Below are 24,887 nucleotides of genomic sequence, written 5' to 3'. Positions count from 1 at the left end.
AAGCATTTCCACTCGCCGACCACAAGCTCTCCCTCTGCCCTCTCTCTGCCCTCCCAGGGGCACGATACTGCCGGGGAGAACAGGGGTCGGGCACTGACACGACGAGCCCTCTCTGCTCACCACATGCCCGTGCTCGGCCAGGCCTGGCATCAGCATCGGGCGCCCGGAGGTCCCGCACCGCTCGCCAGCGCATCCTTTCCGGCCCTGGCGAGGACGGACGCGAGGTTTCTCACGGCGGGGAGCGATCGGACTGCGCACGTGGGTTTGAAGGTGAGCGAGTCGGACCGCGTCCGTCTGTTTATGTAAGAGCGCTCCGTTGAAGTTAATCTGAAAGCACTTATGCGCTGTGCTGCTCGAGGTGTGCCAAGGAGAGGGCTTACAAAAAACATCGGCACGGCAGAGCGAGATTGAACCCGCCTTGGCAGAATCGGATGGCTACGAAACGCTAATTCCACTCCTCTGCCCCCCCCCCCCCCCCCCCATACTATGTGCACTGAGGCAGCCATGCAGGTCCATCTCTTCGCGAAAGGAAGAGGAGAGAAAGACACAAGGGAGATTTATTTCCATGTTCACAGAAAGGATGTAGAAAATCTAATTACGTTTCTAAAAAGGAAAAACTGCTCACGTGCCAGGATTGTGCATTCTACACTGATGCAACATGACATGTGCAAATCTGAAGCATACAGGGCTCCGTAGATAGAGGGATTCGTAGGTGTTGTAATAAAATGTCAGGGGTACATTTCATTTTTTTGTAGAAAAGACTGCATCAGTGTCAAGGAGAAAAGCAGTGCACTGCATTTTTATAATCTCCAAGGAATGATGATCCAAAACCAAAATGAAAAAGAGAAAGAGAACATGAAAAACTTACATACATGGGAAGTGGTATGATATGGAAAGCTAGAATATTCTAAGCATTACTGTAAGTCAGGACAGACATTGACAAAAACTCGTAACCATCTTACTTTATGTTGAGTGCAGTGAGGAAATGGGAGACACTGAGCTCAGCTGTGTTGCTGTTTCAAGCAGCACTCAATATCAATGAAGCAGTTTCATTTGTTGTAGTACAAGCTTGGTAAAGCCAGTAGAGTAATGCAGGGGTTATAAGGGGTTATAATGCACAATGATTCAAAACAAAAATGGCCCAGCCATCACAATGATTAATGTTAAGCAAACATGTTATTTTGTTTTCTATTTTTGTGTTTGTATTTCAAGAGATGTGTAATTCAGGATGTCTAAATCATCCCTACAATAAAACTGCTCTCTCTTTCATTATCTTTCAGTCGAATCAAATGCGAGTCCACACTCATGGTGCCGTAGACAGTAGTACTAGTTTAACGAGTGGCCTGACGTGTCAGTGGCGAACCCCATGTGAATCACTCGTGTCATGTTGTGGTTTGCTTCTGTGCTGTCGACGCTCAATCACCCCCTCTGCCCTGGTCTCGTTTTTAAAACACAAGTGAAGTATGAAGCACTTAGTGTGGCCACAGGCTGTGATGAAGTCCCTCCACCTCATGCCAGACTGGCGCAAACTTGCTGAGTCAGGCAGAGAAAGAGCCGGAACACTGAGCAGCATAATTGTATCCATAAATTAAATTTTTCATATATATATTTTTTATTATTATTCTTCAAGGTTATTTGACAGCACATGGAGTGACTTATGAAAATTCTGCCACTGTAGCTACATGTAAGGTAGATGAAATGTACAGTGATTTATACATGGAGGGGTGTGTGTGTGTGTGTGTGCGTGTGTTCAGTATGCGCACGTGTGTATGACCATGTGTGTGTGTGTGCGTGTGTGACAGAGATTGTGTGTGTGTATGTGTGTGTGTGTGTGTGCGTGTATGTGTCTCTGTGTGTGTGTGTGTGTGTGTGTGTGTGTGTGTGTGTGTGTGTGTGTGTGTGTGTGTGTATGTGTGTCTGTGTGTCTGTGTGTGTGTGTGTGTGTGTGTGTGTGCGTGCTTGTGTGTCAGACGGGGCAATTTGCTTTGTCTAAGTGAGCCAGTGGCTGTGTGTTCATGTGAGCATATGGAGGATGGTGGCATCTGGACAAGAGGAGAGAGATATGGCCTCTCTCCAGGAATAAGATCAGCTCAATGCTGGAAGCGTTGCGGAGCACATGTTCAGAACAAACACCTGGGCACCCACAGGGAACAAACTCTCTTCTCCTCCCCTCTTGCCGGTGGGAAGTTTCCACTGTGAGATTGTCAGATTCCCAACATTTCAGATGGACTCCATATTTTCACGGTAAACTTCACAAACATGTTAGACTAAAAACAACAACAATAAAAAAAATGACTTGAAATTATTTGTAACATATGAATTTAATTTCATTAAATCAACTTTGATGTGCTGCATGCCACATCTACAGTGTTGCACCGATGCACACTTGTATCACCTGTTTCATAGTTATTTGTCTGGTTTGCAACATCACCCGAAAATGGACCCCACAAGTGGTTCTGTCAGACAGGTTCATTATAAATGTCAGGAAGATGTATGGATTTCTCAGAAGCAACTTAACAAGCCTCTCCCAGTGTTAATGGCGGGTGCCTACTTGCTTGACAAAGTGGAAGTACGGACAAATGTTTCTGAGCTTCCTGTGAGGATATGTGCTGGAACAGTGGTTTCGACACTGGAGTAGATAGACAGGCGCTAAGTTGGAGTACTGCCAAAAACAGGTTGCTTAACTTCCTGTGAGGATCTGTGCTAAAACTGTGGTTTCCCCAACGAAGGAGACGGGGAAACAGAAACTCTAGATGAAGTGTCATCCACAATCCTTTCACATGATGGCAAAGGAGCGAAATGCAACGAGATTAGTGGATGAAGCTTCTGTTGGGCTCTGTCATCTGTCCCAGATCACATGCATCAATCAGACCAAGCTCCAACCTCATTTGATGGAGTATTGCACATGAACAAGGAAGAGATTTCAAATATGGTTCTCTATACCTTTTTGTCATTACACCACCCCAGAAATGCAAAAACTGTTATGCAACGGGTGATGCTGTTACATAACCAAATTGAAATGTCAAATTTTAAATCTGTTTATTTGAAGTCAATTTGTTGAAACCCTTCCTTATGTTCCATATTCTCCTCTATAACGTCTTGCACTAATTCTATCAAAATATAAAAGCTTTTAGAATAATTTGGCTGTAACAATATATCTCTTTCTCGTGTAAAATATATATTCAGGTTCAGATATGTCCATGTGTTGCATATACATACATTCAATTTTTGTGGAATTGCCTGTATCGAGTGCCTCTGAAGAAGGACTTATGCAATCAGATGGACTTCAGGGCCCTTTGGGTTTGTCTCTGGAAGGGAAGTGATTCTTATTTTGCAGGGCAGCTTTCTGGAAGCAATCGGCTTTTGGACATTTAAAATAGTGACTGTCAGTGCAATATGGTTTGGCTGTCTCACTCCTGTATTCTTCAATAACAAACTGATGATAGCATGCACAGAGAGTGGTGTTGAAGCAGTGAGGATTTCTTTTTTGTTGTTGTTGTTGTTGCACAAATCACAATTACTAAGATTACACATCCACTTGAACAATTTCTTTCAACATCAAGCAATGAAAATAATTCACATAGCTCATTGGAGTACTTCCCCGGGTGAATGTCTGCACACAAAGTGGCAAAACATTTTCAAATAAGCAATAAGAAAAAATATCATGTCTCTCTAAAGGTTCTAAAAGCATGACTTTTTTAAACAAATGCATGGCAATTTTTTTGGCATACACACATGATTTCACATAAATATGTTTTGTAGCTTACATTGGGCCCAATAAAATCATCTCATATAACAGACAAGTGTATTTAAACTTTGAATCATAAATACATCCATAAATACTTTTCAGTTTTATATATACATTGAGGCAGAGTCACATGGAAGTCATGTAGTCACAAAAAAAACGAATGCCACAATTGCTGGTTGAACGACCAACAAAGATCAAACAGTCCTTATGAATGTAGCTTTGAAATCTAAAAAGACAAAAAATATGGCTTGTGAACGGTACGTCCAGTCGAAGGTATCTCTAAGGCTATCCAGCAATCCACTGACACCACTTGTCCCAAAAAACAACCCAGCCAAAATGACCCCTCTCTCAATGACTGACGCAATATATGTGCGTTACCAGCATTAAAACTTCAAACAATCTTCTTGTTCCCTCTAGGCAGTAACACAGTACTGCTCCTAGTATCACCACTCTATGCGACTGGGGTAAAATACCATTTAGTGACTCATATGATAATAAATAGATACTAACATGTTAATAACATTGTATAACAATGTAATAATATAGAAGTGTTGTTATGTCAAAGATTCCACAAGACAGAGGTGAATAATAAGAGACCAGAGTGAGTTGAGGAGGTGCTTCGCTCTGCTTCCTACGCAGTATAAAACTGATATGATTGTGGAGCTGCATAGGTATTTTGCATACTTATAATTGCTATGGAAATGGAAACGCCCTTGTTTTGTTTATGGATTTAGTTCTCTCAGTACTCACCTCGTCTGTACACACTTTTGGAATCCTGCACACATGTAAACAGAGAATATAGATTGTTCTTGGTTACTGAAACTGTGTTTGTTGGATATTGCACTCTGCTGTGCGAGTCCAGTCTCATGTTGAACTTGACAGTGCAGTCGTGACTGTCAGTAGTGAGTATTCACAGTATAAAGGTAGTCTAACCAAAATGGAACAAAATGAAGTCAATTTTTTTTGCTGTAAAAAAAAAAGAGCAAGATTTGCCTGAGAACCTGGCTTCACTGAATGATTATTTCTCCCCCTCTTTTGGACAAGCCTGGTGGCCGATCACTTTGTTCAGTTTTCATCAGCCCATTTCCCCTGGGAATAATGTTTAAAAGATGTTGGCAGGTGTTGCTGTTTCTAACCTCTCCATCTCCCTGGATGCTCCGTTAGAAAACAGCAAGCATCTACTTCCTCACAGTAGGGAGGAGAGAGAGAAAGAAAAAAAAAGACCTAGCCTCCAGCAGCACACAAAACACACATTCTCTCTCTCTCTCTCTCTCTCTCTCTCTCTCTCTCCTCTCTCCTTCTGCATGCATTCACACACACATACTGTAAAGATTGCCGTGCCAATGTCCAATGTTTGCTTTCATATCCATCGAATGGTTGGAGTTAATTCCCTGAGGACAGTATAGTGATACATATTAATATACATTCGAGAACATGTGTGAGGAATCTAATGCATGTACATACGGTTTCATTTGCACATGCATACTGCAAGAGCATGGTGGAGGGAGGAAATAGGATGTAGATTGGTGGTGGTGTACCGACAGTTTCTTTGTTTCGTGGATTTTCATTGTTTTGACACTGTTTTGGTTAGACGTGTTGGGACAAAGGTCAATTTACACGCTCAATGGATGCCTGTTTCTGTATCTATAGACAGCTGAAGCCAGGGGGACTAGAAAATGTACCTGAACCAACAAGTGAACCTGATTTGCTAGATATGCAAGGTAATGTTCTGTACAATTTGCAACCGTAATAAAAATGTGTGGAATTTATACAATATGCGTTTTCGTATTGACATATGAGATGTTTAACCTAGGTAAATGGTTCAGTGATGCATTTGTGATGTCATACACTGTGCTATTTTTAAAATGCCATTTAAATGGAAATGGAGACTTTTAAATATGTTTTCCTTTGCAAAATGCTGTTTTTATTTTGACCTTGCCCTCCTGCGTTTACCCTTTTACTGACTGAATTTATCCCAACAGGTTGGTTCTCTGGCTGTACTGCATGGTTTTCTAAATACAAATTTATATTTTTTTATAGATGCATTTTGCAATTTGCCTTTGAAAACTGCATACATGATTTGTTTAGGTATAGAACAGCATACATGCTTTGATCACTAGTTTCAAAGTATAATCAAAATTCTTGTTTCATTCTGTGAAGATGAACGAATGGAAGCCCCCTTCTTTCTTCACAGTGACAGAAAGCAAGTGGCATTCATGAGGACAAAAACAATGTTATAGAATAACCTGTGGCCCATACAGTACTGTACACTAACCCACCTCATCATATCACCGTGTGCCACACTCCCGCCGACCTCCCCCCGATCTTAACTCTTTAAGAGGACGTTGAGGCCTAGTCTCTGAGTTAAATTCAGTTGAGGCTTCTTTCTTTTGAGGCTGTGATTGTACCGGGCACTGGGGGGATATTGACTGGCATACCCACTAAGCATGAAGCGTCGGAAAGCATGACTAGTGCCCGTACATTAAGATTAAGCTTCACTCTGCAAGCTCCATCAACCAGTCGATCTCCCCCCGGCCCTATCAGCAGGGGTAACACCATCGACAGCGGTCGGAAGATTGGGACCACCGCTGCCTAATGAAATCAGGAGAAGAAAAAGAACACTTCCTGCTCATGGCCAGATTATGTTGATTAATTTGTCCCATTAACCCCTTCTTCCTTTTCTTCTAAGCCAGCAGCGTTGTCCTGCTCTGCAGGGAAACTCTTAGTTCACGTCGTCCATCCACACCGAGAGATGGCACAGACCCAGAGTCAACCGCACATAGTCCTGAAGGAATTATTTTTGTAGTATTTGGATATGTCACGGCAGGGGGTTACTCTCATGAGAGACTAGCCTAGCTTCCCTGGGTGTTGTTTATTTTTTATTTTTTAAATGCAACATAGTATAGCTGCATAACTGCTGCATTGCAGACATTTTGGGGACAAAAATCTCCCACTGCAAATGTCATTACTAAGATTTGACACATAAACAAAATGTATTGCTCCATACCTACACAATTCTATATATTCCTGTATACATTTCATTAGTCTGGCGCTCTTTGCTGTATCTCCTGGTTAAAGGGTTGATGAAACGTTTCAAGAGGAACAGCACAGATTGTGAGAGGGGAGAAAAAACAGCTTGTTTGGTTTTTGACTGAATTTACAATTCACTGCGGGTTGCTCTCCTGTCTCCTCTCGTGCAGAGAATTATCGGATCATGCATAGGCAGCAGACAGACCCTGTGGGAGACAGAGAGAGAGACAGAGAGAGAAAGATAGAGAAAGAGAAAAGAGGAGTCCGCTGTGAGACATCACTAAAGATATGAGGGACAGGGTGAAGGAGAGAAGACAGGAAAGAGCTTGTTTTGGGATTATGGCACCACAGCTTGGCAGCCTGGTGGCGGCTTACGTTAGTATATATTACTTATAACCCCCCCAGCGTCATATATAGTCACCCCCCCCACACCACCCTGCCCCCCCCAGCCCAGTCCTGTCCCCTACAGAAGAGAAACATGCATGTCTGGTCCAGCCAGTTGCTTGCTCTTTGCAAGAGCACTCCTCCTCCTGTCATAGTTGGTCCACTTTTTGATTGTGTTTGTGTAATTTTTTGAAAAAAAAGAGTTTTTCACATTTGGCAGTAACAAAAAGTAATTTGAGGCATTTGTCTGACCTGTATAAGACCTGTGTTTTTGAGGCTGTTCAGGATTTTTTTCATGTTTTTTTTCCTTGTTTGTTTTGAGGCAGAATGAAGAGATCCTCTAAAAAGGCTCTTTGATAGTTGATGATCAGTCTTCTTTGTCTTACTCCTCCCAGCTGAGCACTTCAGCACCTCTTTCTTCATATCCACCACCTCACCAGGCTTCTCCCTGCCAACCCCCCCCCCCCCCTCACACCTTTTCCCATATCCCACAAGCCCTCTCTCCAGCGCTACAGGAAGTCGCTGTGGTCGTTGGAAAGCTGGCTGACTGCCATCTCGCGGTTGATGGAGCCGGTGAGGATCCGGGCAGTCCTGAGTGGTGTGACGTCCAGGCATTGGCCCGGCATGCCCTCGGGGCAGTGCCTGCAGGCCACATGCGTCTCAGGCAGCCCGTTGGACTGCCGTGTGGAGTTGCCGTCCTCCTTGATCCCCTGGCGCCGCGACAACTCGCACGATTCCTTCGGGGCTGGTTCGGGCGGGCCCAGGCAATGGCACATGACATGGCAACAGAGAGTAGCGTCCCGGCATACGAGTCTGCGGAAGTTGGGCTTGAATATCAAGTAGACCATAGGGTTATAGAGGGTGGAGGACTTGGCACAGATGGCCGCCACCGCAAACGCTATGGGGGGGATATCATCTGAGCTGCAGAACGCTGCCCACATGGAGACCAGTGCGTAAGGACTCCACGCCATCAGGAAGCCAATGCACACCGCCACGGAGAGCTGCGCAGAGACAAGAGACAGGGTAGTAGAAGTCAGGATTCAGGCATGGTTAGGGTGTTTCACATTGATCATTGATTATGGTCCTAATACAAATGTCCAAATATTACAAAACATTGACAGTGTTTCCTTAGCTCTATTTCATTACCCAAATGTATCTTCAAACGAGTAAAAGTCAGTCACAGTGCAATAACTTCAATTAAATAATTTACCAAAACATAAGTGGGCAGTGATTTGATTGTGCAAGATGGTAATCACATCTCATGACCTGAAATATTCCACTGAGTTTTAAAAGAGGGTCTTGAAAAGTCAAGAACAAAATCAAAGCAAAGAACCAACATTTCAAGTCAGTTTGTAAATATTGGGTATTTAACATCAAGTGGTTTGTTGCTATTCGATAAAATAAAGCTGATTACAAATAAAGAAATGTTGCTTGTTGTGTAAGCCGTGAAATGCTGCCAGCACTGACTAGTGTGGGAAAGATGTGGGAAAGATTATCAGATTTAACAGTAAAAATTGCCAAGAATGCTTTTAAAACAGTCAGACAATGCGATTGGTCTGAATGTAAAACCTTTGCAAACATTCCATTAACATGCTGCTTTCTCTCCCAGCTTGGCAATGAGTGTACTGTTATCACATATAACAGCACAAATTGAATGCTTTTCTACCCAATCAGATTGTGTGGTGGGACTTACTCTACATAAACATCCAATCAACAAATTCACAACACACAAAAACACACACACACTTTCTCTGTGCACCCCCAACCCCTACCTTGACCATGAGTGTACTGTTATTAGATATAACCCAACCAGACTGTGCAGTGGCACTTAAGGGGGATTTATAGTTGCCGTTTCCATCCTTTTGTATGGCGGAGCGCAACAAAAGTGATGTTATTTCGGCTGGTGCGTGCTGTATTTGATGCCATTTCGGCTGGTCTCGTACCTCAAAGTTTTTTTTAACTTGCAGTGCATGGCGTACTCCTCTACAGCTATCTCTATGATCTATCAATGTGGGAGCATAGGGATTCACAGATGGCACAGAACACATGGAGGAAAATTACTACAGCAATTGGAAAAACACGAGATGTTCGTGTGGTTTACTAACATTACCGTCTTGCCTGATGAAGACCTGGGAGTCAAAAGATTGCATTTAGGCTGTGCTCACAAGTAAAGTCTTTTCCTGATGAAAAGACATGATTCCATAATCCAGCCCAGAGCATATTTTGTTACCATAACAACTGGTTAACCTAGATAATGTTATGTAATAGTTTTGCTGGCGACTAGCAGTAAACACAAGCACTAAACAGAAACCTATCCAGTTAAATCCACAAATGAACATCGGAGATACAACTGTCGTGTCACATAAGCTATTTCACTTTAGCACATTACCTCTTCTTATCGCTGCTTCCACAGTTAATCCACAAATGAATACTGGTGATACAGAACTGTTCCCTCTATTATTTACTCTAAGTTGGCGCGTACCTTCCAGCGGTTTACATGGTATTTTTCTCGGTAGTGATACCTATCGTTCAGGGGAAGACTGCAGCCAGTCAAGAATGGCTCAAGTGTGAGCATAAAAAGTGTTGCCGTCACAGTTGGTGCGCACAATGACCAACCCATCAAGGATACTGGTGCCTGCTATCAATTTGGATAGTCCACCTACACCGACTTTACAGATGGTTTGTTGAAATTTTAATTCAGTCTTTGTAATTATTCACTGAGCATCACCTTAACCAAACCCAATCCCTCACCCTAACCTAAAATTGATAGTTTCTTTATAATCTGAACATCTATAGATAGTCCACAGGGGACCATCCAAATGAAGGGTGACCCCACTCATAACACACACAGACACACATTCTCTCTCTCTCTCTCTCTCTCTCTCTTTCTCTCTCTGTGCCCTCTCCCCTACCTTGACGATAAGCGTCTGGGCGTTGGTGATCTTGTTCTGGGGTGAGACGTGTTGCTGCACAGCCTTTTGGGCGCCGCGCACCGTCAGCAGGATGAAGAGGTAAGAGAGGAAGATGACGGAGCAGGGCACTATGTAGCAGAAGAGGAAGAGGCAGATGATGTAGCTCATCGCCGTCTTGTTGGTGTGTGGTAGATGCCAGTTGATGCAGCAGGCCGTGCCGTAGGGCTCAGGGCCATACTCCCCCCACCCGGTCGCGGGCCCCACGGCGAAGATCAGCGCATAGCACCACGAGCATAACACCAGGAGGCAAGCGTACCGCGGTGAGAACTTGCTGCCTGGAAAGGGGGGATGGATGGATGGAAGGAAAGAGAGAGCAGGGAAAGGGGAGTGAGGGAGGGAAGAGAGAGAGGTGGAACGTGAGGTATACATTAACAAGAATGAGGGGGATTTTCTAGTGTGTGGGTGTGTGTTTGAGCATTCAGACACACTGTAAGATTGAAACGACTTTGTGCTTTGATCTTCATTGTTACCCAGAAAGCAGGTGACTCTGCTCCTGATTGGTCGGATCAAAACCAGATCGGCCGTTACTTATTATGGGTTGCCGTGGAGATCAAAGCCCTCACACGTGTCCAATCTTGTAGTGCGTGAAGGCTTTTTTTTGCACTGCTATCTAGGTATTATTACTAGAGGCGATAGGGAATGTAAACGTACACACATGTGTTCCACTTCTCTGCCTAGGAAAATCTGTAATTTTTTTCCCCTGCTAACTGTAGTTTCCCATTTCAGTGTTAGCATTCAGGCAAAATCCAAGCCTCTTTCTGTCAGGCTGGGAGAGAGTGAGGAAGCTCAAGGAAGATGAAAGCGCTGAGCGTGATGGCGGGTTAATTTTCCACACACATTTAGATGCGACCTCCCCCATGCGGAGTTACAGGGTTGGGTCACATTTTCCAGCAGGGACCATCACTCAACCAGAGGAGGAAAAAATAACATATTATGTAATCCCACCCCCACACCCCCTACACACACACACACACACACACACACACATACATCTCTCAACTCATCTACCCACCCCCCTAACCATCTTGGTGTTCAGTCACCATGGGACTTCAAATGTCTCCGTTTTATACAATATAATTATTCTCAGTCTCCAGGGAGTATGGTTCAGAGCCTAGTTTCAGACAGGGTTTATCCAATGGAAGGAGGGGAATAAAGGGTGGGGGTATTCGTCCCTGTCTCTGGCTGGCATCGCACATTTGTGCGGTCACAAATATCAATACTACTTCAATACAAACTGAATGAGATAAGACAGAATGCATTTATGTTGTGGGACGAACAATACCAGTAAATTAACACACAGCGAGCCTCTCACTGTCACCCAGCCCTCTTGTCATGTCAAAGACATAAGATAAAAGGAAGGCATTGCACAAAGTAGCTTTATGCCTCCAAACAGCCTTAATCCCTGGCTTTTATGTTTGTGTTTCAACCATGATTTCCCGTAAGCTCTTTGAAGGGCTCGGTTGGCATAAGGGTAGGGAATCACCACAAGAGAGGAAGCTTCTCCGCGGCGATAATTGATTCACGGCAAGTTCAGTGTGTGTGAAGTGGAATCAGTTGGGCGAGCATTGATCCCCATTTAACCAGTTTAATTTCACTAGCTTCAACCACTGGGGGTGGGGGGTGGAGGGGGGTAGTAACTTAAGACTCTAAATTGATTGTTTTTACAGAGATATAATTTGCATAGCACTGAGCATTTACTGATTCCTGTCTGTTATTAGACTGTAATGTAAAGAAACGACTCAAAGTAGACTATAATCAGACTACAAAAGTTTAAATTTGAAATAATTTAAATTATATCCTGATAATGCCTGCCAGAACAACTGGGACAGAGCTACTGTTTTTCTGTGGCAATTGCTAATGCCCCTGTGGTCAATGACCAGTTTCAGGTAGTTTTCCTGCTGAAATGATTTGATAGCGAGTTCCAGTGACATCACAAACCCAATGGCCACTTGAGGAGCTCTTGAGGAGCTCTTGTGTCCCAAAAACGAATCCACATTCACTAAATCCACATTATTTAAACCAATGTCCCTTTATTTTCGCTAAACCGATCAATAGTATCATCATGGCACATAATCAACGCAAAGTAAGAACAACAAAAGCAACAGATGGAGAAAAATCTAAATATTTTGAAGGAGAAAGCAGTGCCACGAAGGAGCTTGCCACAGCTGATGCTAGTAATGCGAGGCCAATGGCTGAACAAACCCCTGACACGAACGTTACCATTATCACAGAACTGAGGACGTTTCGACAAGAGGTCAATGAAGCACTTGACAAACTCTTGAACTTGAAAGTGACGAGCATAGACCAGGCTGTTCGTGGACTAATGGGAAGAATCTCAAGTGAGCTCACTAAGATACACAGCTGCTCTCCTTTCTTCTACATAAAGATAGACAAATGGAGACTAGGTGCGATGCGTTGGAAAATGCACAAAGAAGAGAATATATGGGATCATGGGATATGGGAGTTGGAAGAGGGAGATACAGTTAAATGGATGGAACAGTTTCTCCATACGATTTTAAACCTGCCCACCGAGTAGGGAGTATGCCGGTATTGAGAAGCAGCTGAAGGCCAAACAGATCAAATTCCGTACCCTGCGATGCTGAAAAAACTTTCGGCAGCGCTATCTGAAGGGGAGCGACTCGGGAAAGATCTGCATTGCATGGGATGGACAGCAGCCAACGTGAAGAGTGGAGAGCGCAACTTGAGAGTTGGACCGCAACTTGTTTCGCGCCATGGAAGGATTTCTCAACCGACTTGGTGAGATTGTTTCAACAGTAGACAGTGGCCTACTCGTGAGTCAACTCAACTAGTATGTTATGTTTCGTAGCCTAGTTTGTGGAGTTATTTAACCCAGCTTTTTAGTTACTTACTTACAAAACTTTTTGTTTTTGTTCCGGCAATGCAGTAAATGTACAGTCAGACCATTTGTATTCCATCTGCTGTCCAACCACTCCCCTATGCCCTAGCTGAAATCTAACATCTCTCAGATTCTCACTCACTTTGATGGGGGTTAAGTTAATTAGTTATAATGTAAATGGCCTTCATAGCGCTGTAAAGAAAAAAACAATTCTCTGCCACTTAAAACAGCTTGGCTGTGGGATTGCTGTTGCTGTTGCAGGAAACCCATCTTTCTGATGCTGAGCATGATAAAAAATGGGCTGACGAAGTTTATTTCTCATCCCACACATCAGGGAGAACAACAGGCATAGCTATATTGATACATAGGAGTTCAAATTTTACACATACATATCTCCAAATACAAAGATGCACAGGGAAGATATATATTGCTAAATGGAGTAAGAGAGAGTATTCATATTTCCCTGTGTAATATTTATGCTCCCCACAAAGATGACCCACACAGAAGTACTGGGGTTTCATTACGGGTGGTGACACAGTATATGTAGTCAATAATTGAAAATAAGTAGTGCTCACTTAAAAAAGTTAGCTATTTAAGTATTACCTACTCAGAATAATCAAGCGGAGTTAACTTAAAAAAAAGTAAGCTTATTAAGTTGAACTCTTTCACCAATATTAAGTGCACTGAACTTGATTTTTAAGGCTTAAAACTTTATTTTATTTTGTGTTGTTGAGTGAAAATAATTTAGTACATAGAGGTTAAAAGATTTAAGTATAAAAATATTTGAATATAAGTTCAGAGAACTTAAAAATTATGAAAACGATAACAAAATAAATCAGTATAGCTGATGTATCATTTTTAAGTTAAGTTTACTTAAAAATAATAATATATGTACTCAAATTTTATTATGTAATCGGTTACATCAAAAGTTTTAAGTACTCTGAACTTGTTCAGGTTTACAGTGTGGGGTTTCATTACGGGTGGTGACATGAATTGTGTAATGTCTCAGCTTAAGGCTTACTTGAGGGGCCGTATTATGGCTTTTTCCAGTGACTTAAAAGAAAGAAAAAGAATCTGAACGTAGAAAACTAGATATCAAAATAGAGGCTCTTGAACAACAACACAAAACCACATACTCTCAAGATACATTGAGACCCCTAATAGAGACATGTATGACACTAGACACCTTACTTTCTGAAAAAGCAGAGGGATGTTACCATGCAAAGATACTATGAACATGGAGCAAGGGCGAGCCGTTTACTGGCATTTAAGCTAAGGAAGCAGCAGTCCTCTCGAGTGGTAATGAAAATTAGAACCGATAACCCAAGAAAATTTGTGACAGAACCAGAACACATTTTAGAAGCCTTTGTAGATTTTTATAAGCGGTGGTGTCCACTTGTGACGATGAGATAAAAAAAACTTTCTAGACCAAATCAATTTAACACAACTATCTGATGATGCAAAGGAAACGTTGGACTTGCCTATAGTGCCCTTAGAATTTTAAGAAGTAATTTCAAACCTTAAAAATAGTAAGACCCCAGGCCCGGATGGCTATACTAATGAGTTTTATAAAACATTTAAAGATTTACTATCCCCCCTGTTATTACATGCATAACTGTATGTTGAAAAACAAAGAAGCTTGTCCCATCATGGGGAGATGCTATTATCACTATCATACCCAAAGAGGGTAGAGATTCCACTGACTGTGGTGCATATTGGCCCATCTCCCTCCTTAATGGAGATCTACATCTCACATCTATCCTGTTAATAATTACCAGTCCCTGGAGCTGCACCTGGCGGTACTAACCATGAGTCAGTGGCACTGACTGGCAGTGACGGTAAGTACCAGGAGCTCATCCTAGTGGTACTAACCACTAATAAGTGCAAAGTACCAGAGGCACTAACTGGTAAGTACCAGTCCCTAGAGCTCCACCTAGTGGTACCAACCAGTATAAGTATAAGGTGCCAGTGTTCACAAGAATTGCCAGTTTGAGCTACAGTACAACCCTCTCTCAACTTATAGACACTCACAGACACCTACACACCCACATGTATAACCTCTTTATAAACACAGTCCCCACCCCCTCTTTTGGCCTTGAATGACAGCTCGTTATGGTCAGTCATTTCCCATCATTGCTACAGCCCCACTTTGCGAGCTCTGACAGAGAGACACATGAGAAACTTGGGGACTATGCTACATTACCTCATCACCTTCAAGCTTCCATCAGTAGAGAATAGTACCCACTGTCCTCCACACAATAGCCTAGTGCAATCTCTCTCTTTCTGTGAATCTCCCTGAGGACTTGTTCTTTGATTACCCTTTTAAATGGCCAGCTCCCTCTTTCAATTGATTATGAGTGTGTGTGTGTGTGTGTGTGTGTGTGTGTGTGTGTGTGTGTGTGTGTGTGTGTGTGTGTGTGTGTGTGTGTGTGTGTGTGCGTGTGTGTGTATGAATCTGTGTATTCGCCATGCTCACCGCCCTCCCCCTAATGTCAGTGACATTCTCTCTTAAATCATGGGTTCGACCCCTCGTAGTCACCCTGCATGTAAATACCTCATGATTTATATCCTTAAGAAGGAGGAGGGAGGCATCTCCAGCCACCCTCTCAAAATGGGGTCAAGCCTCTGGAGGCTAAGAGACTCAATGTCTTTCTCTCAGCCCCATAATCTCTCTGTCAGCCAATCTAGTCCCATTATCCCGCCGGTACATAACATGTAAGGTAGAAAACCAAGGATGCCCCTCAGGGTAATAGAATAGTGAGTTCCAGGCATGGTTCTGTCGACAGGATTAACATGGGGGACCGGGCAGGGAGCAGGCGCCAAAGGGCAGGCATAATCCACTGCTGGATGCCGCTTTCCTGGATGAGACTGTCAGCTCGCCCCTGGGATGAGGATGGGGATAGGTAATTGTGTGTGCGGTAGAGAGAAGGGTGAGTGGGAACAGAAGGGATTTAAGGAGAAAGGTAAGGAGCGTTATCGGCTTTGGCTCTGGGAAATTCTACAGAGACCCGTTTGGAGATCTTCATTGTGTCAGGAACATCTCTTGGCTGATGGTGTCTAATCGGATTTTTCAAGCTCTGAAAATTGGCATGAATTTATAGCTGTAGACTCCAGATCCTTCTGGTAAAACCCACCTAAATTGAAACAAATCCTGGTCCTCTACATGTAGTTTTTAATTTGATTTAAACACAGTAAAAGATCTTAAATTCCTTGTGCTATTTGTTGGAGACTACTCAAGGTGGCCAATCCTCTCACTGCCACATGCAAGTACTCATACCCAACAACCTAACCTAACCAATATAACAACTGCCCAACCATAGATCCTGAGCAGCAGGATACAACAACAAGGCAAAATTTGCTGGTGACTGCTGCAACACGCGCCACATATTGTACCTGGAAAGGCTGTCCTTCACAGTACAGTCTATAGCCTACAACTCCTCAACATGTCTGCCCAACCATAGAACAGTATAGTACAACAACAACAACAAAGCTGCATTTGTGAGCATTTCACTGGGGTTTTCAAACAGGCACCTTCCTTCATCAGTGTTTTGTTGAATTAGGCCCACAACACCTTCAGAAGGCTCAACTGGCATCCCAGACCCACCCCCCTTCATACTCATGATGGATACATGCCACTACCAGACACAAAAACAGAGATAAGATTTCACATATCTCGGTGTCTTAAGGGTTTAGGGTTAATTCACAAACTTAAGTAGTCGACACACGCCTCAGCCACAACCACTGGCTAGCTTTTTCAGCAGCCTCAGACAACTGCTTTAAAGCTCCTTTAAGTGACTGTCCTCGAAAACCAAAATCCAACAGAGTTGTTGTGGTTGATTTAACTACAACGCCTCTGACATCTACCTACACTGGTCTTGTGTGCGCTTACAAACTTTATCCCTTGCTTCCGCTGGCAGTTCCACATATTTCAGCGTTAACTCAATAAAGTAAACAATGCACTCACACTCAGAATACAACACCATGTCTGGTCTCATAGCAGTCACAATACACTGTGGATCTAGCATTTGTCTTCTGACATAAGCCAGCAAATCCCCAATCGCGCACTGGGCCCCACTTACCAGTAGTGTTTGTACGTGCCTGGTGTCCACTCTTGCACAAAATAAATTCTACTGTCCCTGTCATTAACTCGTTTATGCTCCAACAGACTCACACATTTCAAAACTTGATTATGTCTCCACGTGTAGCAAACCTGGTCAGGTTAGTTTTACACCCAGATATGATATGTTCCAATGAGCCAACTCCCAAACACAACTTGCAGCTTCTGTCCTCACCAACCCACTGACTAAGGTGCAAAGTTGGGAGGACATCATTACTGGCTCCAACAATGACTTTAATGCAGTTAGCGTCCATAGCCCAAAGATCTCTCTAGCTGATCTTCCTCGTCTCGACATCATGCCAGTTCATCTAATGCCCTTGCTTTGCTTCAGAAGCTGCTGCTGCTCGGCTAGTTTCCTCTTCTTGGTTGCAAACAAAGCTAGTTACCATTTGCCTCTTGTTCAGCAACGTAGCCTTACCCCATGCTTTCCAACTGTTACCGAGCCGAAACCCTGCTCTTCCACTCTGCACCTGCCCAATGGCATCCCTATGCTGTCATGTGCCTTGGAATATTGAACTGCTTCTCGTGAATTCCACTTCTTCCCGTTAACCATTGGAGCAGTGTCCTTGACTACTGGATCCTTAGACTGGGACAAAGTCATCTCCAGGTTGGTCTAAGCACATTTTAACTCCTCCTCAATTACCTCACTATCAATATAAAACCTCTCTTTCACCAGTTTTCCCTTACTCATCGAAACACTTCTACATTTGCTAGGTTTCACTTTCATCCTTGCCCATTTCAGACTTTAATTCAACTTAGCTGACAGCCGATGGGTACATGGAGCATTGTCAGCGTCGTCATACGTCGTCATGTCTTCCATATCAGCTCAGATGGGAGGTTACCGGCAACATCCAGTTAACACCAATAACCCATTTAGATGCCCTTATAAGTACCTCCATTGCTAAAGCAAATGGTGAAATGGTACATCCAGCCAGGATACCAAATGGATGTGGTGTAGTTAACTTGCAGTCCCTGAGAAGATATATCCTCAAAATATGCCCTGACTATTGATGAAATCTTCTCAGGGACTGTAAGAAAGTAACTGAATGCCTTCCACAACAGACTGTGAAGCACTGATCCAAAGGCATTTGTGAGATCCAAAAACACCAAACAGATGTCTCTACCTTCTGTCTTTGCTGCCTGAATTAGAAGATCATGCTACTATGTTCCAAACATCCAGAAAAACCTGGGATTCCTGCTTTCTGCACGGACAAATATGTCAAACCATTTGCCTTCGGAGCGGAGACCAACCTTCTTGCTACCACACTAAGGAACACATTAAGAAGACTGATAGGTCGAAATTTGCCACCTGGGCAGGCCATCATCCATATCTCCAGTTGGAGGAGTGTCTGACACAAGATCCACACACCTCTCATTGTCTGTATGTAGCTGTTGAAGATACTCCTCTAAATCCATTATTTCAACTCTCAAACTTACTGTTCTCTCTTCAGTAAATAAAGACTTCTGTAGAATGAGTAATAGTGACATGGTGTGTAGGGGAATGGGTTTTATATGATAGGTTAACAAGGGTAACCTTCCTTCTAATTGGATACACAACCACCTTGCTTTCATGTTTTATGTAAGTGCACATTCTGCCATAGAATGTATTCCCATAGCACAGTGATAAACACACTCCATAGATCAAGTGGTTATGGTGGAGGGATGCAATTTTATGCCGTGTGCAATTTACTTTAAGAGGTATTTTAAAGGCAGTGCAGTTGGGAAACATTAAATAACAGCTTTGTGAAAAGAGGCAATAAATGCTGTTCACGGATGAAAAACTAAGATTGAATTCCATTGTCCCAACTGTTAGCTTACATAATTTTAAGCAGGATGAAGATAACTGGGGTCATCCCCCTGTAAAGCACATGCCATTTCACTTCAAATGCATACTGTATAATAGCAAAAATAGATAGATTTGCAGTTAATCTCAAAGAACACACCAATCCAGAAAGGTTAGAATGCAAAAGTCTATGTCCACACATAATGATCCCAGCACTCCTGATCACACAAACCTGCCACAAGCCCTTTCTGCCTGTTTAGCCCCCACACACAAATACTATGAGCCATCCTAATCTGCAGTGATAAAGATCAGCCATGGCTAAGGACGGCCGTCTGCCGCTACGTTACCCTTAGTAAGAGGGGCTCCAGATGGGGGTTCTGAGCCTCTCCAGCACTGAACATAAAACAGGGAAATTAGTCTGAATGTGACCATGTTTCTGTACAGAGCCCGTGCCAGGTTTAAAGGGTGTGTGTTATGTTCGGTGCTGTCAGATACTGATCAGACGTTAAGAGATATTTGTTATGAACAGAAAGAAGCTGATATGCTCTGAGTGCTCACACGTATGATCGAGATTGTTTGTAAGTGTGCATTTGTGTGTGTGAGTATGTGTGTTAGTGTTTATGTGTGTCTGTGTGTGTTTGTGTGTCTGTGTGTGTCTGTGTGTGTTTGTGTGTCTGTGTGTATGTGCCCAAGTGTTAGTAATCAGGGTTCTTTGTGGCCAGCTCATGTAAACACATCATTATTTGTGTTCATTTGCATATCAAACATGATAGCTTGAAAGAAACCTCTCTCTCTTTATCACACACCCTCTCTCTATCACACACACACATTCTCTCTCTCTCTCTCTCTCTCTCTCTCTCTCTGAGGCATTCAACTGTTTTATTCATTTTAATCCCTCTTCCAAAAAAACCCACAAATAACAACTACACCAACTCCCCTCATGCTAAATCACCTATGCCAATTAGTGTTCTTGATTACCACAGACAGACAACAACAGCATATCACAAGATAACTATGGTTCAACATGTTTCATGACTATAATTACTTTATTTACACTTGACACTTGACTGTTTAAAAAGGAAAACAAAACAAGCTTATGAAAAAAGCATGACCTTGAATGACACCTTGAGTCAAGCTAATTACAAAACGTTGACTGCCTTCTTTTTTTCTTTTTTTTTTTATTCAGTTTTATTCACATAAACTAAAAAAAAAAAATCAGGTGCCTCAGCCTATTGATATGTCTATATTTTCACTCCTAGTAGCATAGAATAATAATCACAAGCCCAACAGACTGCTGTGCAGTGGGAGTGAGAGACTGTTTGGCTCACTATGTCTGTGTTGCACTTATACTAGTCAACGCTGTTTCAATATTCTGCGGGTTAGTTGCAGGTGTTGTCTTTGTGTGTGTGTGTGTGTGTGTGGGGGGGGCGGGCATTGGGGGTGGCTCACAGATTTTCACAGATCGCAATCACTGTCCTCGCGGATTTCAATCATGTTAACTTAACAGGTGTGAGAGAGAGAGATCAATCTTCAGCTGGTTTCTCTCATTAGGGTGTGTGTGTGTGCATGTGTATGTGTGTGTGTGCTTGTGAGTGTGGATGGTATGACTGTGTATGCATGTGCGCACGTCTGTGTGTGTGTGTGTGTGTGTGTGCATGCATGTGTGTGTGAGTGTGTATGCGTGTGTGAGGGTGTGTTTGTGTATACATGTGTGTGTGTGTGAGTGTGTATGCGTGTGTGAGCGTGTGTTTGTGCATACATGTGTGTAGGGGCGTTACGCAACCACTGGCAGCTCAGAGTGGCACGGTGGACTAATCCCTCTCATTATGGCTTCACTTCTGCAGTCGCATCTCAGCAATTATTCAAATCCGCTCTGCTCACTGCTGTACACCTCTCTCTCTCACACACACACACACACACACACACACACACACACACACACACACACACACACAGACAGACAGACAGACAGACACACACACAACACCTTCATCATCATCCCCCCCAGCCCTCTTTAGAGAAAAGACAGAAAAAGCCCAGGAAGGCAGGGAAGGAAGGAACAACAATCTGAGCTGTAGGTGATGCGCCTCCAATCTTCTGTCTCCATTTTCTCCATTCTTCTTCATCCTCTTCTTTTTTCTCTTCTTCTTCCTGCTATACCTTTCTGGTTTTCTTCTTCTCTGTCCTCTCTTCTTTTCCATGTTTTCCTCTGAGCGTGATCGCTCTCTCCTTCACTTCTCCTGCTTGCGTGTGTGTGTGTGTGTGTGTTTTTTTTTTCCCCCCACACACTCACCCCAGGGGAGCTGGCTGGGGTCTGCAGAGATTTATTGAGTTTGTCTGATCTCCTAGTTTTAAGACTAGAACAAAGCTTTTTTCATGGGTATTCCCTGCTGCCGCGTCAATAGTGGGAATTCATTACTTCGGATGAATACCTTTTTAAATTTCCCAATACTTGTTTCCCCTCCTCAACTTGCTTTGTATATTTTGAATCGTGTGTGTTGTGTTAAACTCCCTCATGCTCCATTTCGGGAATGCTCACAGTGAAGACTTTAGAACAGTGAATGTCTGTGCCTCATCCGTGTGAACACAAACCCTAATTGCTCCTGATGTGCAGTGTGCCATCAGTGTAAATGTAAAATGTGTATACATTGTAAGTCGCACATATGTAAGTCGCTTTGGATAAAAGCGTCTGCTAAATGTAAATGTAAATCAGTGCTTTTATTTCCTTACAAACTGAACGGGAAATTTCAGTTCACTATTTCATGTTCGCAAAGTGGCCAAACTGTCATTTGTACCAACAGCAGTGAACCAATGGAGAATATGGATGTTTTTTTATTCTTGCGTGCAAATATGCAGTTCATGTTTTGAACTATTTCTTGTCAACAAACACAAACATGAATCTTTGGTATGTAATAATAATAATAATAATAATAATAATAAATTATAATAATAATAATAGTAGTATGAAGTTTATCCACACACTGAGAAGCTGATGTGGAATGTGTTGGCGCCATACCGTAGTTGGGGCAGCAGATTTTGAGCCAGCACACGGATGAGAGGACAGTCAGGTTGGTCAGACTGCACAGGCCAAAGAAGACACCACAGAAGGCATAGACCATACACATGGGCTCAGTAAACAGCCACCTAGAACAGGGGAAATAAGAGAGAGAGAGAGAGAGAGAGAGAAGGGAGAGAGAGAGAGAGAGAGAGAGAGGGAGCGGCAGAAGAGGAACGAAGGAAAGAGGAAAGACAAGGCGGAACACAAGTCACGTAACACTCGTAGATATTTGTGATCCTTGCAGCAGGTAGACTGCCGTGGCATTCTCTGTTTCTCTAACCTGAGTGGCTAATGCCTCCATAACAGATATGACAGATTACCTAGTAAGAAGGACTGTCATCCTGAGGGTGGCCTTAAGTATGAAGCACCTTTTTTGATGGGCAATTCATCTATCCATCCATCTATCTATATATCTATCTATCTATCCATCTATTTATCTATCTATCTATCTATCTATCTATCTATCTACGTATCGGTCTGTCTATCTGCCTATTACATATATCTTCAGTTCATTATTAAGGTCTCTTTTTATCATTCTTCCAGCCCTTATGTCTCCCATGTCTACTGTATGGAGATTCCTTTGAGGAAAGCTTTGATGATAACGCCAGTTGATATCACTGTATGGGTGTCAACATCCAGACTGATTGGAATAGAAAGGCAACCAGTGATACATGTGTGGCTAGGGTAAACAAATATCAGTCTTCATAACTGTGCAAATGGTACGTTCTTTATTGACTTTGCTTTGCATTATTATATCATTAGAGGATCGCTAGCCTCCTTGTGATGATTCTGTAATTCAATATCGGTAAACAGCACTCGAGAGGTTGGTTATTGGGGAAAGTATTAAAGCGCCGATTAACATTTAGCCTCACGGCGTTGATTATTGTCTGTCGGAGAATGCAAAATGAATTGAGGGGATCAATTTCACTTTCCTCTTCATTTAACTCTTTTGTTAAAGCTTTTAATTTAGCGCTAAGAAAAGAGAGTTGCGTAACAGTGTGTGTTCCCTAGGGGACAACCCATGACCTTGGTGTAATTAACACCTTACTCTACCAGTTGAGTTAGACGAACACAGTATACCATAGAAACACACACACACACGCACACACACTTCCCTATATCTGATTGTGTTTGAGAAGCTAATATTTAACCTTCACCCGAACAAGTGGACATTTTTGCTCTGTATTCCATTACCAAACACACCGATTTTGTCAGTTACTCTCTCGCTTTGGTGGAGTGGTGATGCAGACAGATCGATTCTCACACACTCTCTAGACAAGTAAGCAAATAGATATCTTACGCCACACTGACAGCATCGACTGCCCTCAGAGTGTCATCTACAATAACAATCAAGCCATCAGCTGACCTAACCATTGAGCTCCCTGGGCATCCATTCTGACTGGATGAACATGTTTTTATTGTGTTCTGCTTTTCGTGTGTCACATCGTTTCTGGTGTCTTTGCATGACAATACTATTTAAGCTTATGCTTATTTTCCAATATTTTTCACAAGTCAAGTTTTTGATTAATACTATGAATAATTTCATATTAGCCCTCATCAATCAATTCTCATAATAGCATATTACTTCCCATCAATTCTCATAAATAACTCCACAAATCGACAATTTTCAAGACGTAGCCACCCAGCAAGGTTAGATGAAACTAGCGGTGAACTCATTATGCGATCCAATTCAAGTGACACAGCAATCGATTTAGGCAAGGAGCTCATATCATGGAACACATTACAGTTTTGAAGAGCGAAAAGAATCCCTGTGTAGATATAGTAATTATCCATTGAGAGTCACTGGCTGTGATATGTAATAATCAGTACTGACATTCTCCTGGACTAAGCCCAATCTAACATCTGGAATAACAGAAACTAGAGAGAGTTACCTGTGGTACAAAGCAGAGGGGATGGGATGGTGAAAGTAAAGAGATAAACTACAGAGAGTTACCTGTGGTAAAAAGCAGAGGTAACGGAATGGCAAAGGTAAAGAGATAAACTAGAGAGCGTTACCTGTGGTACAAAGCAGAGGGGATGGCGAAGGGAAACAGAGTGCAGGTCATGCCCAGGTCACTGATGGACAGACTGATGACAAAGAACTCGGCCGGCTTCAGAGAGGACTTCTTCCGGTAGGCCACAAACAGCAGGATGCTGTTCCCCATCAGAGACATGACACCTAGGGTGGGGAGGAGGAGGAGGAAGAGGAGGAGGAGGAGGAGGAGGAGGAGGAGGAGAAGAGGAGGAGGAGGAGAAGGAGGAGGAGGAGGAGGAGGAGGAGAGGGGAGACATGTCTTTAAAGAGGGACTTTCTCTCCCCACTACAAACTGACTCATTGAGTGAAAATGACATGTGGACAGAATGGGCGCTACATACCAAAGAGGGTGTAGATGGAGGCCAGAATGTAGTCACTCTCCTTGGATATTTTGGACACAAACAATTCAATATCAGAGGCATTTCCCATTTCTAAGGACAGAGAGAGAGACAGGGAGAGAAAGGAAGAGAGAGAGAGAAAGGAAAGAAAGGTTTAATCACAATATATGTACATACTGCTTATGAACAGACTAGTAAAGCTTGGCAAAGCTGTCATCACTTTCACTATCATCACTGATATTCAATTGAGTTAAATTCCATTTTATTTATATAGCGCCAAAACAATAACATTGTCTCAAGGCGCTTTACAGAGCCCAGGGCCTGAACTCCCTTAGAGCAGAAGAAACCTTAAGCCCTAAGTCCTGTTTTTGACTCTGTTAGGTAGTCTGCCATGCCTTGATATTTTTGTATGAAATTAGATACAAGAACAGTTAACAGTAGGTAATATTGTCACTTTATCAGTATCAGTATTAGCATAATATGATACAGAAGGAGAGGGGAGGCTTCCCGGCAAGGTGTATGGAAATTTTGTTTATGTTTAGTTATGGTTGTCTGACATGGTTAG

General features: G+C 42.8%; 1 protein-coding gene across 1 annotated transcript; it reads right to left on the bottom strand.

The window, feature by feature from the left end:
* Positions 1 to 7,277: 7,277 nt before the first annotated feature.
* Positions 7,278 to 24,413, bottom strand: LOC122130406 (opsin-5-like). The gene is made up of 5 exons (XM_042705138.1): positions 24,326 to 24,413; positions 23,966 to 24,128; positions 21,908 to 22,035; positions 10,075 to 10,409; positions 7,278 to 8,163 (listed from the first exon to the last, which is right to left on the bottom strand). The coding sequence occupies exons 1-5, from the start codon at positions 24,411 to 24,413 to the stop codon at positions 7,672 to 7,674; spliced, it is 1,206 nt and encodes a 401-aa protein (XP_042561072.1). The 3' UTR covers positions 7,278 to 7,671.
* Positions 24,414 to 24,887: the final 474 nt, after the last annotated feature.

Source organism: Clupea harengus, unplaced genomic scaffold (assembly GCF_900700415.2).
Source record: "Clupea harengus unplaced genomic scaffold, Ch_v2.0.2, whole genome shotgun sequence".
In the NCBI taxonomy this organism is placed as follows: Eukaryota; Metazoa; Chordata; class Actinopteri; order Clupeiformes; family Clupeidae; genus Clupea; species Clupea harengus.
Note: the sequence above shows the minus strand (reverse complement) of the source record. Positions and strands in the feature narration are given on the sequence as shown.

Excerpts from the sequence above, each read along its gene's own strand:
- LOC122130406 (XM_042705138.1), bottom strand. The coding sequence starts at position 24,413 with ATGGGAAATGCCTCTGATATTGAATTGTTTGTGTCCAAAATATCCAAG. Across the intron at positions 24,129-24,325 it reads CTCCATCTACACCCTCTTTG|GTGTCATGTCTCTGATGGGG; the intron begins GTATGTAGCGCC and ends TCCCCACCCTAG. Across the intron at positions 8,164-10,074 it reads CCCAGACGCTTATCGTCAAG|CTCTCCGTGGCGGTGTGCAT; the intron begins GTAGGGGAGAGG and ends GTCTCTGCGCAG.